This window comes from Liolophura sinensis, chromosome 4, assembly GCF_032854445.1.
Source record: "Liolophura sinensis isolate JHLJ2023 chromosome 4, CUHK_Ljap_v2, whole genome shotgun sequence".
NCBI classification, from domain to species: domain Eukaryota; kingdom Metazoa; phylum Mollusca; class Polyplacophora; order Chitonida; family Chitonidae; genus Liolophura; species Liolophura sinensis.
In genome coordinates, this window is record NC_088298.1 from 22,968,662 (window position 1) to 22,987,472 (window position 18,811).

Consider the following 18,811-nt stretch of genomic DNA (forward strand, 5'->3'; position numbering starts at 1 on the left):
AGCTTGACAAGAGGTGGATGTATGATTTGCTGACTTTTCCAGTGTCGTCGCTGTTCTAGCTGCTTTCCGTGCTCTTGCTGTTACATGTAGTACCTCTTTGTATTTGATAAAATGTACAGAACTGGGAGCTAGATTATGCATGTTGTCTTTTCGATGTTTATTATTTTTTTTGTTTTTTTTTTTTTACAAAAAGATATTTCTCCCCTTTCACTACATATACATCAAACGAGTTATTTTCCTTAAAATCGGAAGCCATTCTGGCACTGTTTTTGGTGAAAAACTGTCGATGACACCCATATGGCGATTTGCCAAGTTTTACGTTCGTAGAAGACCATTTGCCTTTCACTAAGTCTGTATATCGATATATATACGCCACGCATTGTAAAGTTTGTCAGTAACTGGCCAAAGAATCGTGGTTTACCCCAAGAACGTCAATTTTCACCACGCATAAACCGACCGCCATCATTTAAAAGTGAAACATTCTTGCGTATATAGACTTAGACAACATTCAAGTTAATGACTAGGTAAATAATATAGGATTCTGAATATTTCAACAGGAAACTAAACAATGTGTTATTATTTCACTGTCGATTTTTGTCTCAGGTTGCCAGCATTTCTTTATTGAAAACAGGATTTAACTGGGCGATTTTTCACAGATAAAGTTCCTTGGGGATCCGCTACACCAGACGTCGGCAAATCTGTAGTCATGATTCTTCCAGAGGCTAAGACAATTACCAGAATTGTTCGGTTCCCCACGGCCCCAGTCGATAACGGTGATGTTGACGGTTTGTCCGGTTTTCTCCCACACCCACTCATTGCCATGGCGCTTCCCGCCAGTCAACCATTCCCCAGTAGGATCTGATAACGGAAGCATTTATTTATTTATTTGTTTGATTGGTGTCTTACGCCGCACTGAAGAATATTTCCCTTATACGACGGCAGAACTTCCCACATGGGCCGGAGAGGAAGCCAGCGAAAGCTGGACCTGAACTCACATTGACCACATGAGTGGGAGGCTCCTGAGTCATTGCGCCGCAGCGGCGTGCTAACCATCTCAGTCACGAAGGCCCCTGGTGACAGAGGAAGATAAGAAGACCAACGTAAGGTGAGGAGCTTCTGTTGTTGTTTTTTTTGTTTCTCTTTAATAAATGCTTCTTACTAACAACAAGAAGTATAGAGCAGCATCCTCAACAACAACAACAAACAAAGCCTTAAAACCGAATACTGTCGACGAAGATGTATAATGCAAAATGTTACCATTTAAATTATTGTCAACCAACAGAAGTTATAAGCTGTACTACATTAAATTCTTTTTATTGGCATTTAAGGCTGGACTGAGGAATTCTAATTTTTTTTGTAACGTTTCGTCAATATTTAGTTATCTCTAAACTCACCAATACTCGCTACTTTAATTGCCTTTCGCAATTTCGCAGTGACACGTGCACCCAAAGTCCTACACATCGATGTCTTGAACGTTTATATTATTGCAAAGAAAAGGCAAATAAATGCCTTTTACCTAAATTTGTTTTTTTGTTATTATTTATTTGATGTTTAATGCAGTACTCAAGAATATTTCACTTCTACGTCAGCGGCCAGCGTTATGGTGATAGAAAAGTATGCTGTCCGTGCGGGAAACCCACGATCAGCCGCAGGTAGCTGACAGACCCACGTATCACTGGAGAGAAAGCCAGCATGAGCTTCCGGTCGCGCTACGAGTTCAAGTCAAGTTGGGTGAGAGGCTGCACTTGGTCACTGATCTTCACTAGTAGGCCTACTCTAACCACTTAAGCCATAGAGTCCCCACCCCCACACTCATACACACATATAAATTATAAATGTATGTATATAACCATGTGTTATGATGTTATCAACGCCACTCCTCAATTCCGTTGGTCCATATTTGGCAGACTAATCTGCAGCAATAACTGAATCACTGCCAATCAAACAACAGGTATTCCGTTAAAATTAACAGATTATTTTTCAGAGTATGTTGTATATCACACTTTGGATATGTAAGCTGTGATGGTACCTGGAAAAAACGCCTAGAAGGTTACGACGAACGTTGGTGGCAGCTTTTACTATCTTAGCCAACGCCCCCGCCCCCCTCCCCCCTCCCCCTCCCCCCTCCCCCGCTTTACCTTACCCCGTAACAAACTGTCCGTTCACCTGTCAGATTTTGTAGCTGATCGACCAGGAAATTTCTGACGTCTATATTGTCCACGGTCACCATTGTGGCCCCGAGTTTCTCACATTCTCCCTGCGCTTCACTGAAGGACCTGACTTTGTCCACGGGGTTAAAAATGTAACAGGAGTTTCCAAACTGCACGGAACCAGGCATGCATGATGGAACATCTGCGAAGAGAAATTGATTGAAGTGTACATATGATATACGAAATGCTTGTAAAATTCGGGAGACCTGGGATCAAAACCAGGTTGGGTCATATAACAGAATTTTAAAATGACACTTGTTGCTGCCTCGTTTGGCGCTCACCACTGTGAGGTTAGAACAGATTCATATTGTATTTTATGTGAGACGCCACTAATCTAGATTTACTCAAAATACTGCTGCGTTGGGTTATATCAAAGACTTGTCGCTCAGAACTGAGGGGCTATAGAGCAAGGAAGCAGGACTGGTTAGCTGGTATAATGTGATTGGGTGAGGTGTCATGTCTGGTGTCTTGAGCATGATACTTCAGTTGTGTCAGTATTTTGGCAAAACGGACTCGCCCTGCCACAAGAAGACACAGTATATGTACATACACTGTACATACACTGTACATACACTGTATATACACTTAATAAATCCTACACGTCATATGAGTGAGTGAGTGAGCACTTGGGGTTTAACGTCGTACTTAACAATTTTTCAGTCATATGACGACAAAGGAATCTTTATAATGCATGTAATGTGCCTCGTTGTTGCAGGGCGGATTTCCACCGCTCTTTTATTTAACGCTGCTTCACTGAGACGGCTTACCGAAGGCAAGTAGGCCATCCATCCGAGCCATTATACTGATACGGGTAAACCAGCCGTTGCACTATTCCCTTCATGCTGAACGGTAAGGGAGGAAGTTACAACTGTCTTTTTTAAGGTTTGGCTTTGACTCAAAACAGGATTGATCCTGGATCTACCTCTCCAGATTCGGACTGTCTACCAACTGTGCTGTCGGGGCCGGTTGCACTAGTCATATGACGACGTAAACCCCCTAACATGCATACATCCATGCATTTATTTATTTGACTGGTGTTTTACGTCGTACCCAAGAATAATTCCCTTATACGACGACGGCCAGCATTATGGTGGGACAAAACCGGGCAAAGACTGTTGAAAACCCACGACCACGCTGCCAGACCTTCCCAGACGGTTGCGCCAGACCTTCCCACTCACGACTGGAGAGGAAGCCAGCCTAAGCTGGACTTGAACTCACAGCGAGTTCCGTATTGGTGAAAGACTTCTGGGTCATTACGCTGCGTTAGCGTGTTAACCAGGTAAGCCACGGAAGTCCCCTGATTGCTTTGAGGAAATATATCCAAGTCAGTGATGTTTGTGGTGAACAGCTCACCGGTGTGAAAGGAGTGTAAATTGTGGTGGAAGTCCTACTCCATTGATATGAATTTGTTGTTTGCTGGAGTGTGTCTTTAATTCTTACTTGTACTCCACTATTACGGAGCGTTTTATTTACTTGTCTATTTGCTTTTCTGTTCTGTTTTTTTATATTCTTTTATTTATTTATCCATATATATATTGAAAAATACCTTCACTCACTTTTCTTATATTTTAACAACATTAAAACTAATGATAAAATATAGAAACATTAAAGAAAAGGTATCTCTATGGACAATTTTAACTTCATTTAACAACGACGGGTATTTATTTAAATACTGCTAAATGATCAATCTGACATCCTCAGAATACGTACAGCAAGTCACTCCGGCATCTTCCGAATGGTCGCAGTTGGAATCTCCCAAAGGTCGATGTGAACAGTCCAGAAGGCTGTTTTCATGTCCCTCACAATAAACCTCGTCCAACCAAATAGGCCCCTTACCCTGACCAAAATGAGCTTTACCCCATGCCTTAGCCCCAGTTCTTGAGAAAATAAAAAGAAAGAAGCGAATATATATGAAAAAATAGGTTAAAAACCAACGGGGGCCTCCGTCGCCGAGGTGGTTAGACATTTGCGGAAAACAAAACATATAAAAGTCTTCAGTATGGCGTTGTACAACAATAAAAACAAATAGATAAAAGAAACTAGAACCCGTCCGAAATATCCCCTTTCCATCCCCCCAACATTTTCAAGAATAAAAGAAAGAAGAAGAAATCAAGAATAATAATGAGGCTGTTAATTATTATTAAATATGTATATATTTAGATAATATAAAAGATATACACAAAGTTTCAGTGAAATTGGCGCGATAAATTAGCAGTAGTTGCAGGAAGACAAAATCACTGTACATGAAAGTTCATTATTCCACTAAATATGTGAACAGGAGTAGTTTGAAAACCATTATCTGACTGCAATAAACTTAAGTACGCACACGTTCAGTACATGAAGAAAAGTTGCATGGACAAAATCTGAATGCATGGACCAGCAATATTACGCAAAATGCTAAATGGGAGCAATTGTAGAAAAACCCGACTGTAATTAAAATTAAGCATTCACAATTTCAAATGATTGTCAAGATGTATGGCAGGTTTCAACTTAATCGACGCAGTAGTTTAGAAGGAGATGCGTAGTCAATATCATATCTACAGAGAGGCAGACAGATAGACAAACCGTCAGACAGGGTGATTCGAGTATATGGAATACAAGAATGACTCTATTAGGTGCAATAATACAGTTTACTCAACCGTTAAGCAAACAGAATATAAAATACATCATGGAGGGTAAAACCAGAGCAGCAACGACCATGTGTTAGTTGACAAATGGTCGACCATAAAGGCCGATCTCTTATCAATTTATATTTATTTATTTATTTATTTATCAGAATGATGTTATACGCCGTGCTCAAGAATATTTCACTTATATGACGGTTGCCAGCATTAGGGTAGGAGGAAACCGGACAAAGCCTAGGGGAAACCCACAACCATCCGTAGGTTGCTGACCGGCCTTCCCACGTAGTGCGGAGTGGAAATCAACATGAGCTGAACTTCAGCTCACAGCTACCGTACTGGAGAGAGGCGCCTGAGTCATTCTTTTAAGGAAGCATGTTTCAGCACTCGGCCAGGGAGACCCATGCCAACTTATAAAATAAATATATATACCAAAGGGCATGAAAGTGTACATTGTAAAACGTGTATATGTACATAGCAGACAAAACAAACGATACAAACAGCAAGGAGTGGAACGTTTAGAGTTGTTTTCGACAATAAAAAATTACCTGGGATATCCCAAGGTATGGCAGATCACCGCAGCGGCATTGTCATCAAATCTGTCGTCACAAACTGTGCCCCATTGGCTAGGAAGATACAGTTCCACCCGTCCCTCACGTGGTGAGCCCCCACCCACCAGCCGGATTTGAAAGACATCATCAACTGACAAATTAATGGGAACTTAAACTAACTTTTGCATGCATGGAAAACCGTCTACCACTGATTGAACATCCAAATTTCATTAAATGTTTAATGGAAATTTTATTGGAAAATCGTTCCGAATAAACTACATATATTGCAAAATAATGCGCATCAGAATCAAATAGCCAATTCCTATTTTAACTCTTGGTATATATCGTGTTTGTCTAATTTGTTTGTCATTCAAAGAAATTTACTGGATTCATTATTAGATAAAAACATCACTATGTAACGACGATAAGTACCACAAGGTGGTCCCTAATACCCACCATACAAAAATAGGTTCAAATACCCTGTTCTCCAGAAAAAAAATCAAAACAAAGGTTAAAGACTATATTTTCAAATAAGTTTTGACGCTTTTTCATCTGATTTTGGCATCATTTCTATGTTCTCTGTTCCCTTGAAAAGTCGAAAAAATATATATTTTTGTATAGTCCATATTTATCACTAACTTTTCAAACTCTTTCACTTAAACTTCATGTAATTTTTAATGTTTTTTCTACCCGTACTATGTTTTTCCCAAAGTGTAAACACAACAGACAGAAAGTTCGGAATACAACAATATATACGTTACGTCTCTCAACTCTGAGAGGCTTGATACAGAGCAGTGGTTGTATTCATTTCGTACCGATTAAAGCCAATCAGTGTCACGTAAAAGATGTTGATGCCCGAAGTGTTAACCGTTCAATACCAGACGCAATGTCGGTAAGGCGAAAAGGTGCTTGTACTCACTTGAAGTCGTTGTTGGCGGATGCGTTGTGGTTGACACATACATGGATGTTGTGTACGAAATTGGGTTAGTAGTTCTCTCCGACGGCCTTGAGATCGTTGACACCTGAAATATTTTCTTTTGTCGTTTGGTAACACAGCCTATGTCTTTTCAACAAATCAATTGGTGTAGTGGCTAAGGTGCTCATCTTTCAAACGTGGCCTTTACTTGTGTAGCTTTGGTGACAATAACTTGCCTGAAGACACTCGCTGTGGCTCATGTGGCCTTAATGACCCAAATTGGCCTAAAGACGCTCCTGTGGATTTGGTGACAATAATTGGCCTAAAACCGCCTGTGTGGCCTTGGTGACAATAATTGGCCTAAAACCGCCTGTGTGGCCTTGGTGACAATGATTGGCCTAAAACCGCCTGTGTGGCCTTGGTGACAATAATTGGCCTAAAACCGCCTGTGTGGCCTTGGTGACAATGATTGGCCTAAAACCGCCTGTGTGGCCTTGGTGACAATAATTGGCCTAAAACCGCCTGTGTGGCCTTGGTGACAATAATTGGCCTAAAACCGCCTGTGTGGCCTTGGTGACAATAATTGGCCTAAAACCGCCTGTGTGGCCTTTGTGACAATGATTGGCCTAAAACCGCCTGTGTGGCCTTGGTGACAATGATTGGCCTAAAACCGCCTGTGTGGCCTTGGTGACAATAATTGGCCTAAAACCGCCTGTGTGGCCTTGGTGACAATAATTGGCCTAAAACCGCCTGTGTGGCCTTGGTGACAATGATTGGCCTAAAACCGCCTGTGTGGCCTTGGTGACAATGATTGGCCTAAAAACGCTTGCTTGGCCTTGGTGACAATATTAGCCTAAACATGCTTGTATGGCCGTTTGCGCACGGTAACGCTTCTTACGGACCACGTGTCTTAACTGAGTATGGTATGCATATAACCAATAGTAACTTACTAAAATCCGACGGGTTGACCATGGTGCTTCTTCCAGCCATAAACCTGATCCCATAATCGTACGATTCAAATAAATTTTCTCAGATAAAGAAATAATAGTATAGTACACTGTGCACATCTGAGTATGTCAGCTTAACGTTAACGTTGGCACTGCTGTACCTAATTGTGGTACAACCCACACAGTTTACACATAACAATAATTTTAACATGACCAACGGATGAATCCAACACCTAAGATCTGACAACGTTGGTTTTCATTCCATTTCCTGATGAAAGCAAGTGTGAGGTCATGATTAAACATTTGTAATTAATGTGTTGGGCATCTGGTTGGCCTATTTGCAACAATAATCCCTATGATTGGTCATTTGCCTGATCATGATTTGACAGTTCAGAAAGGTCTATTCGCATTCCCAAAATATTGAACAGTTATTCCAAAGTCTTCACATTCGCAACATTTACACACTAAAAATAAGTTTTTATTTAAGAAAAACATATGTTTAGTAACTAAGAGACGTCATTATAGTGTACGTATTATATTTTGTACTCAAAATAATGTAATTTGTTCAAAACATGTAAAAATGTATACTATAGTAAACAGGTGACATGTGACACGTTTACGTAATAAATGTCACATTTTCACTATGTAAACATGTCAACCACAAGCACCAAAACCGGTATCATTATGTCACTCAAATGGCCACATTTACTACACAACTTTACCACATATATTGCAAAGGTTGTGAAAGACATATATCCACCTTTGATGGATTTAAAGCACCCACAGACTCTGCCGATGGCACGTTACCTGGACCTACCTACCTGGACAGCAGTATACCGAAGGAAACTGCATCATATGTGAAACCCTGTGTTTTAGTTGCCTATTTCAATCAACATCAAAAGTTACTAATATTACTGCAAAATCTAAAATGTCAAGTCTATTCCTTCAACCGATTTCAATGTCAGCTTCTTAAGTTTTACGCTGAGTATAATTCTGTTGTAAGTGGTCAGTACGTGTGTACAGACAACCCAGAATCTCTGGCCCTATCCTACATAACTGTGTCTGATTCCGCTTAACCCAGGGCTGGGATCTGTGTATTCATCGTGCCGCAATACATCGCCGCGTCTGATATATGAAAAATTGCAATAGAAACGCAACATAGATAAGAAGATTCCTTACGTCTTTCCAACATCACTGAAACTTTTCCTCTTTGTATGATTTTGTTCTGTTTTCGTACTTAATATATTTTCTTTATTCTTTCGTGGTTTGTGTTGAACGACATTTTTAGGATTGGTCTTGCGATTATTGCACTGAAACGTCCATTTTAGATGACGACTGGTATACAGATGTCTCTTTCGATACATTACATATGCGCAAAAAGGGATTCGAACAAAAAAAATCCCATGTTCGTCATATTTACCTCACCACTTTCACATGGATACAGGTTAATTCCTCATCGAAAGGGAACGACTTCATCGCCAAAATGTTCATCTTGGAGACGGAACAATGTTTCAATCAAAACTTCCACACTCGCCGTGTTTACATCACTGCGTTCATAGAGCTATACCAGTTACCAGCCAACAAACACGGAACAATGCCTCAGTCAAAACCTCCACACTCGCCGTGTTTACATCACTGCGTTCATAGAGCTATACCAGTTACCAGCCAACAAACACGGAACAATGCCTCAGTCAAAACCTCCACACTCGCCGTGTTTACATCACTGCGTTCATAGAGTTATACCAGTTACCAGCCAACAAACACGGAACAATGCCTCAGTCAAAACCTCCACACTCGCCGTGTTTACATCACTGCATTCATAGCGCTATACCAGTTACCAGCCAACAAACACGGAACAATGTCTCGGTCAAAACCTCCACACTCGCCGTGTTTACATCACTGCGTTCATAGAGCTATACCAGTGACCAGCCAACAAAAACGGAACAATGTCTCAGTCAAAACCTTCACACTCGCCGTGTTTACATCACTGCGTTCATAGAGCTATACCAGTTACCAGCCAACAAACACGGAACAATGCCTCAGTCAAAACCTCCACACTCGCCGTGTTTACATCACTGCGTTCATAGAGCTATACCAGTTACCAGCCAACAAACACGGAACAATGTCTCAGTCAAAACCTCCACACTCGCCGTGTTTACATCACTGCGTCCATACAGCTATACCAGTTGCCAGCCCACAAACACGGAACAATGCCTCAGTCAAAACCTCCACACTCGCCGTGTTTACATCATTGCGTTCATAGAGCTATACCAGTTACCAGCAACAAACACGGAACTATGCCTCAGTCAAAACCTCCACACTCGCAGTGTTTACATCACTGCGTTCATAGCGCTATACCAGTCACCAGCCAACAAACACGGAACAATGTCTCAGTCAAAACCTCCACACTCGCTGTGTTTACATCACTGCATTCATAGAGCTATACCAGTTACTAGCCAACAAACACGGAACAATGCCTCAGTCAAAACCTCCACACTCGCCGTGTTTACATCACTGCATTCATAGAGCTATACCAGTTACCAGCCAACAAACACGGAACAATGCTTCAGTCAAAACCTCCACACTCGCCGTGTTTACATCACTGCGTTCATAGAGATATACCAGTCACCAGCCCACAAACACGGAACAATGTCTCAGTCAAAACCTCCACACTCTCCGTGTTTACATCACTGCGTTCATAGAGCTATACCAGTTACCAGCCAACAAACACGGAACAATGCCTCAGTCAAAACCGCCACACTGGCCGTGTTTACATCACTGCATTCATAGAGCTATACCAGTTACCAGCCAACAAACACGGAACAATGCCTCAGTCAAAACCTCCACACTCGCCGTGTTTACATCACTGCGTTCATAGAGCTATACCAGCTACCAGCCAACAAACACGGAACAATGTCTCAGTCAAAACCTCCACACTCGCCGTGTTTACATCACTGCGTTCATAGAGCTATACCAGTTACCAGCCAACAAAAACGGAACAATGCCTCAGTCAAAACCTCCACACTCGCAGTGTTTACATCACTGCGTTCATAGAGCTATACCAGCTACCAGCCAACAAACACGGAACAATGTCTCAGTCAAAACCTCCACACTCGCCGTGTTTACATCACTGCGTTCATAGAGCTATACCAGTTACCAGCCAACAAACACGGAACAATGTCTCAGGCAAAGCCTCCACACTCGCTGTGTTTACATCACTGCGTTCATAGCGCTATACCAGTTACCAGCCAACAAAAACGGAACAATGTCTCAGTCAAAACCTCCACACTCGCAGTGTTTACATCACTACATTCAGAGAGCTATACCAGTTACCAGCCAACAAAAACGGAACAATGTTTCAATAAAAGCTTACACACTCGCAGTGTTTACATCACTACATCCAAAGAGCTATACCAGTCACCAGCCCACACAACGGAACAATGTTTCAATAAAAAATGCCTTCGTAAAGGTTTACAACTTCGCCACATTTACAGAGCTAAACGGAAGAGCTTTTGTATAAAAACTTCCACCGTCACCACGTTTACATCACCACTTTGACACGTTACTCATCCACCAAACGGGTCATTGTTTGCGCCGAGGTTTCTACAGAGTTCGTGTTTACCTGGTTACTTTTATAGAAACCTAGGTCAATCACCAAGAAAAGGAAGATCAATAATGTCCGTAAATACCTTCCACCGTCGCCATATTTACCTCATCGCTGTCACATAGCTCCACATTACATCCCGCAGTATTGCAACATGACTGACACAAATGTGTAACACGTTTAGACCTCATGACGCTATCAGATCGTTTCCCCAAGAGCGACTGAGCACCGGAATTGATCACGTGACAGATCTACAAGCAAAACACGTGCACAAGTTCTTTAAAGTTAAATTCAGTCTTTAAATTTATTTAATTATTCGTTAATTCAGACAGGATTTCTCAAAGCCAAACAATTATACAGATCTCCTCAACTGAGTATTCAGCTAAACTATAATACACAGATTGATATAGAAATGTACGAAGCCCATCAGTCTCACGGTGAAGAAAAAAACTGGGGTAATTTCGCCTAAATAAAGAGGAAATTTCGAGAAAAAAATCGAAATTTCGACTTTTTTTCATTCCCAATTTTTTCCTTACGTGACACTAATGGACTCCATAAAAATGCATATATGCATGTACTTGGTCATATAATAATACATTCTCGATTATTACTTAGCGATTTGCAATCCTTAGCACTGAATTATGACACGATTGACCAAGCCATCTACGATAAATACACCGCAAATATTAAGGGAAAGAAATCAAAGAATGAAGTAATCTTCAATGGATGTCAGTAGAAATATCATTGGAATCGTCTCAATGCTTTAATTCCCATTAACTTTATTTAACAATAATAGAGCTATTAAGAAGAGTGAATCCAAAGTATTCCGCCAACTATTTAATGCCTGATTAACGTTAAGCCTGGATAATCACAGCTAATGTGATTATGTAAACTACAAAGCTTCACTCAAGAAGATACCCCAAAGTCACTTCAGTATGTACGTATGTTTGCTTCGGGTTTTACATCGTACTATTTTTCAGTGATATGACGACGAAAAGTCATTATTTGCGTGAACATATGCTGTGCCCTTGAACAACGGGGCGAGTCCATGCCGCCAAAGCGCTGTCGTCATTAAAGTACCATCCCGAAGACACCAGACATGACACCTCCCCTACTCACATTATACTGACACCGGGCAAACCAGTTCTGTTCCCTTGCTGTCACCTTCAGTGCTGTGCGCCAAACCACGTAGCAACAAGTTTTCGAATCTTAAGTATGGCGGGATTGATCCCGGGTCTTCTGACTACGAGGTGGACGCTCTAAGCTACAGGCCACCGAAGCAGTCGGCGGTATACCTATATACTTGTTGCCCTTCAGTAAACAGGTTTAATTGTAGGAAGACAAAAATCTGTTGTATAGGTAAGTCATACAACTGCAAAAATTGTACAGTTCGAGGTCAAACCAAAAACAAACATACATATATAATACATGCAGGTAATTTGTACACTAGTCTCCGTTGTCTACTCCGATTTCTGGAGATTTAAGATGAGAAAGTACGTTAGCTAGCATATATATATTAAATATACTACTCACCTCTGTTGATAGACATCCCAGAGTGTGAAGGGGATGTGGGCTATCGGTAATAAACTTCTCAGCATAACACATCTACAACACAAAAGACTCCAGCGTTTTGAGCAAACCATGGAGAGGAATGACGAAAATGAGATAAAATGGTCTCACGTATCCGGTGAAGTACTGCCCCTTGTCAATCAACCTAAGTTAGGGTTCTATTGTACTTGTTTCGTGTCCATCATTTATACAAAATAGCAACAATTATACAGCGTTGTACTTTTCCAGCAGTTTTCTTTCGTAGCTACGCAAATGACTGTAAACTTAGTCTAAAGAGAGCTACATGCCTACAGAAAAACAGACTGAAGCCCAAAGTGCAGCAAATGTTACCGTTGGCAAAAAAAAACCACTGTTTCTCTTGAAATAGCATATGAAAAAGTTACTATAACTTACCTGGTTTGATCTACATCTGGTGATAGTGTGACAGTCATGGGGATTCCCCTCCACTGCGCAGGAATAACATGCCAAGCCTTCTGTGTCTGTATTTTCAATTATACTAATTATAAGCAGAACTTGTCAAATATCAAGCCCCATCACCTGGCCTGTTTGCCTCTTCATCTAACATATGACGCTACTGTTGCAGATCACATTTTCTATGTTAAGAAGGCTATACCGGAAATCGTTGGAAAAAAGTCGTTAATGTTTCGAATATTTGCTGTCTTTTTGAAAGACCCACAAAATTACCTTTCAAAAAATATCAGCCATTTTCCTGCACGTGTTAATGTTCAAAATCGTTAAATATAACCTCTCAGACTTGTAAAGGGGGTAACATTTTGGCTTTTTAAACTTGAGAATCATTTTAACAGTCTAAATACGAAAGGTACAAGCTTATATTTGTTGAAAAGCTAGAATTTAAGTCATCCTTGGTAAATACAGGAAACATGATTTGATCAGCGAGACTGGATTCTTTGCCAAATATCTCCAGTATATTCTTTTAAAGACCAGTGCCACCTAGTTACTGGAAATCGAATACGCGAAGGTGCGGGGATCGATCTTTGATACGAGGCTACGCTAATAGACATTCGGAGTGCCCAGTAAAACGGTCAAAAAAACTTATTTTCATATTTATGATATCAAACATCAGACAGTTGTTTACCTGTACTGTTTACACAGGTGTCCATGTTGCAAAGGTCGCCATGACAACATTCCTCACACAAATCCACCGTTATGTCTAATCGTTTCTGGGGATGACGCGATTGCTGAAGTAAGGTGCATTCCTTGAAGAAAAAGAAAACGAGTACAGAATTTTCATTTGTGAAGAGAGACAGGGATTTGTGGATTTTTCCAGTCTCAATGTAAGGTGATAATAAGCGATCGACGACACTCGAATGTCCGTGGGAAAGTCTGTCAGTAACTAGCCACAGGTCGGTGGTTTAACCCTGGCAGTCGGGTTGGCTCCACTCATGGGAATAATAGTCATCGTACAAACAACAACAAAATCAATCAATCAATCAATAAATCAATCAATCAATCAATCAATCAATCAATCAATCAATCAATCAATCAATCAATCAATCAATCAATCAATCAATCAATCAGTGGTTTGCACATTTATATTTAGTAACATTTTGGTTGGGTTCCACTTTTCCCACCGTTCCCAATATACGCAGCAATACGTAACAATACCTCAGATTTAAACGTCAGATCTGTTTACATTGACGAAATGTTAACACATATACTAACATGTTTATTCCCCGAAACCGTCTGAGTACCACAAGAAGTCCATTACCTGACAGTATGCAACTTCCCTACAGCTGGTCCCCACGGCACGGTACACATGTTACGTCATCTGTAGAAGCTCGCGCTACCTGGTGCAATATGCCAGGTGTGAACTGATGGGAAATCTAAAGTAATCGGCCACTACAAGAATTGGCCACAGCTTGAAACGGAAACTCTGTATATAAAAACTACGATTTCCATAATGATAGTCGGGTTGCAGTTTTAAACCCAATGATTATTTCTTCATTTCCAAGCAACTCTAAAACAATTACTATCAAAAACATGGTCGTCCTTTTACAAAACTCACCGTTATCGTAATTTTTTAAAGTCTATTTCAACACAACCGCGTTTGCATTCCATCATGCATCAGCCGTTCTAAAACGTTAGCTGCGCAACAGAGAGAACAATACATATCTGCGCAGATACGTCACATAATGTGTTAGAGTTTAAAGAAAAGTGTTTAGTAGTTTGGAGAAAAGCTACCGGGAAGTTGCATACTTCTAGGTAATGGACTTCTGGACCACTTAGCAATGGAAAACGACGTCTGTCGCAAGTAGTAATAGGCGTCTGTTTTGTAATAGATATTTTTCTTACTGATCATGTGTTCAGAAATTTGCAAAGCATGCAATATCCTCCATTGTTTTTCAACGTTTTGATTTTTCATAAATGTGAAATATTCTTGAAAATATGTAGGTCGTAAATCCCGAGTCAAATAAATAAATAAATAATGGACACAGAACATTGATAAGAAACCTCTATCAATTATCCACACTAACAAGTTCTTTTCAGATATCCTGTTGCAAAAGTTTATGTCTCAGCTGTAGTTTTCAGCACTAGCCCCAAAGCTAATGTCTCAGCTGTAGTTTTCAGCACTAGCCCCAAAGCTAATGTCTCAGCTGTAGTTTTCAGCACTAGCCCCAAAGTTAGTGTCTCAGCTGTAGTTTTCAGCACTAGCCCCAAAGTTTATGTCTCAGCTGTAGTTTTCAGCACTAGCCCCAAAGCTAATGTCTCAGCTGTAGTTTTCAGCACTAGCCCCAAAGCTAATGTCTCAGCTGTAGTTTTCAGCACTAGCCCCAAAGCTAATGTCTCAGCTGCAGTTTTCAGCACTAGCCCCAAAGCTAATGTCTCAGCTGTAGTTTTCAGCACTAGCCCCAAAGCTAATGTCCCAGCTGTAGTTTTCAGCACTAGCCCCAAAGCTAATGTCTCAGCTGTAGTTTTCAGCACTAGCCCCAAAGCTAATGTCTCAGCTGTAGTTTTCAGCACTAGCCCTAAAGCTAATATATTTAGCATGCTGCTTCACTGAAAAGCTATGTAGTTGTCGGACTTAAATGTCGCCGTAAATGTGTACAGGATACAAACCGACCAGTACACTTCTTTTATGCCCTGACACTGAACTACCAGCCACGACTGTAGCTAAGTGATAAAATAATACACAAGCATTTGCAAACATAACAGAGTACTTACGTCCTCAATCTTACAGCCAAAGTCGTACAGCATGTGTCCATCCTCGTGCATGTAGCTCTCCGAGTAGCATAGCTATCGTGAGAAAAGTAGAAAGGGTTAGAAAGTAGAGTAGATAACCGAAAACACCAATAAAAAATAAACAAATAAATAAACCAATAAATAAATAAATATCAAAAAAATTGGAAAGTTACCACTCATTTTTTTGGTTACACCTGCTTTAGACTTAATGAACTGAATATTTCTCTGATCCAAAATTTCCTTAATAAATTCCATGTCGATGTTGTTACGTTTGAAGGTATGACCTTATTATCGATAATTTTACTCACATATCTGGGGTGAGTAAAATTATTTGTCCGGCCTTGCTGGACAAATTAGAGCTTCATTTTGAACTGGCGATCAATGCTTTGGTGACCTAATGGTTAGAGCGTCCCCCTCGAAGTCGGAAGGCCTGGGATCAAACCCTGGTCGGATCATGCCAAAGACTTAAAAATGTACTTGTAAACCGTAAAGAGCAGGGCGCTCTACCTATCTGAATGTCCAGATCGGCTATGATTAATTATTGATGAATATTTGTAATATTATTAGGTGGCCAAGCACTCTGTAATTTGGCATATCCGTGTAACTTTTCGATTTAAGGTCAAAAATTCTTGTCAGTTACGTAATTTCAATGGCCTGTAAGCCGAGAACTATAGTAGTTTGAAACTTTCACCTTGCACCAAATTGTAACCCAAGACATGTAGTTTCTGCTCCGAGCCAATGGATTGGAGCTTCGATCTATAGTTTTCTCGCTACATGACACCATCCTGCTTCAGAAATAGAATTGTAACCCTGTACATTTAACATACACTTTGGAGGTAACTGTGTATTGCTATACGTGTGCTGCAGGTAACCTACCCCCTAGATCGGTCGCCTGTCACTCAGACCGAGAAATGAACAACTCTCCCTCCTCTCCACAGTTATCAACGAACAATTTTCAATCTTGCACGTAAAGCCAGCCCTGTTCGCAATGCATCATGGGTAAATCTTAACAACTCCGACGGCATTCTCCCATACCCCCACGCTATCAGGAATATAAGTCCAAAACCTTGACCAGATATACCAACAATTTCTATTCACATATGTACCTTGAGTCATGACGAGCCCCAGAAAATGTAACTATTATTAGGCCAAATTCAACCGTTAAAGAAATGTCGCTGTTTCCAGTATCTTTTCAGGTCTAGACCTTACATGCCCGTAAGGAAGAGAGGGGCTTTAGGGTGCCGCACAGAAAAGTAACTACAAAACCGTACGCTATGGCTTTGAAATGGGGATCTTTTTTTTAAGAAAACAACACACAACACCGCTTATCCCTTCTCACTATTTAAACGAAAAATTTATATCTTTATAATGTCCTAACATTTCCTGTCAGCTACATGCAATCTGTCCTCGCCTGACTTGAGCCTACGGAAACCAGATGGGACACTAGAGTGGGGTGATTGTACACCATATGTCGAGCAACCGGAAATGTTCATACTTAACCATGTGCGGTGATCGAATAGGCCTAATACTAAGGGTGGTCTTCAACACTGGACGCTTTGTATATGATTTCTGGTAGTGTGGGGTTCAAACCCAGTTGATTTTTTTTCATTTTTTCATGCTTTTTCTCCATGTTGCCTGTCCATGTCCATGTTTTTTGTAAATACTGTTACAGTTTGTACATACACAGGCTGAATTTATAAAATTGTCCATTGTCTGTGTACTTTAGCAGTTAAATGGAACTATTCGTCGTTATGGGTGATAGCAACTATTCGTAAACAGATGTTTGCAAAATTTTTCCGATCGTGGAAAATTAGTTTAGTGCATTAATTTCATAGCGTTTTCATAGCGATTTGACATTCAGTTGGGCCTTGATACTTGGCCACTGGTATCGCTGTAAAAACGTGACAGCTTTAATTATTTTTGAAAAAGTTGCCATTTTTATTCATGTAGGTAGAAGGCACTGCTGTTTTATCAGTTCCAAGATTTGCCACCCTTTAAAGCTGATCGGCGAGCCAGAGTGTTTCTTACCTCGGACGCCCAACACTGGACGGTTTTCCGGCAGGTCGAGGGGTCACGTAGCCCTGTACAGCTCAAACATCGTGGTCCGTACAAAGCTGGAAAAATAGGACTGGCTAGGTTTGCATTGTTTGTAAGTTTGCCAGTATATCTATAACCTACCCATCCCTACAGAGAAAAGAATTCAGCATGATCGGGACAACCAGAGAAAATATATATGTTCGATTTCTTATAAAAAAAATGTTATTCAGCTACTTTAAGTCCTTTTGCCAGAGGAATAAAATCAGATGTGACTTTCGAATATCAGAATGCAGCTGAAGTTATTTAAATAATTTTGCAGATGGGTGTAATCTAATATTCAGTTATCTGTATTGTACGCTACTATTCATGAAAACATGACACAGATGCTATAGATGACCATTAGCGTGCTTTCTTTCAGAGAGTAGGAAAGTAGTGTAGGAAGAAGTAACCATGTGTCTTACCGTATTTTTTATAATTTATAAGGTTGGTGTTTTATGCTATATTCAAGAATATTTCATTGCCGGCCAGCATTATTGTGGGAGGAAAGCGCGCAGAGCCCGAGGAAAACTCAGGATTATCCGCAGGTTGTTGCAAGACCTCCCCACGTTGGCCCGGAGACGAAGACAGCATGAACTGGATTTGAACTCTGTCCTATAGTAAACAATGAAATACAATGAAAGTGTTTTCATTTAACCTGAACGTTTTGCTCGTTGGCGTGATGGTGGATTCAAATCTCACAGGAATGGCCAAGATTTCTTTGAGGCGTTCTTCCATACATACCTATTTGTTAGTACGTATAGGCCTACACAGTAACCGATTTTGATGGCGCATTACTACTTACCACTCTCATCAATACCCTGTACGCTGATCACGCAGAAGCAAGCTGTATATGAAAAACAACATTACATTTAAGTCACTGTTGAATAATAGATGGGTTTCACTGATGGATTACTTTTGTCTCTTTTATGTCAGATTTATGGATGGAGGGAGTAGGACGTAGAGCGGAAACTGTTCAATGTCAACTGGATAGATTAAGGAAACAGGTTAGTGTCAACCGGACAGATAGAGGAAATATAGTTGTAGGACAGTAACGAGCGGGCAGATAGAAAACGAAAACAAAAAAACCCCAAACAAACAAACGAAACAAAACAAATA

General features: G+C 40.6%; 1 protein-coding gene across 1 annotated transcript; it reads right to left on the bottom strand.

Annotated features, from left to right (window-relative positions):
• Positions 1-602: 602 nt before the first annotated feature.
• LOC135464878 (scavenger receptor cysteine-rich type 1 protein M130-like) lies at positions 603-18,520 on the bottom strand. The gene is made up of 12 exons (XM_064742446.1): positions 18,498-18,520; positions 17,648-17,733; positions 15,602-15,673; positions 13,515-13,635; positions 12,812-12,897; positions 12,383-12,454; positions 10,957-11,100; positions 6,302-6,404; positions 5,380-5,533; positions 3,921-4,087; positions 2,167-2,352; positions 603-858 (listed from the first exon to the last, which is right to left on the bottom strand). Exons 3-12 carry the CDS (start codon positions 15,650-15,652, stop codon positions 635-637), a joined length of 1,308 nt encoding a protein of 435 aa, XP_064598516.1. The 5' UTR covers positions 15,653-15,673; positions 17,648-17,733; positions 18,498-18,520; the 3' UTR covers positions 603-634.
• Positions 18,521-18,811: the final 291 nt, after the last annotated feature.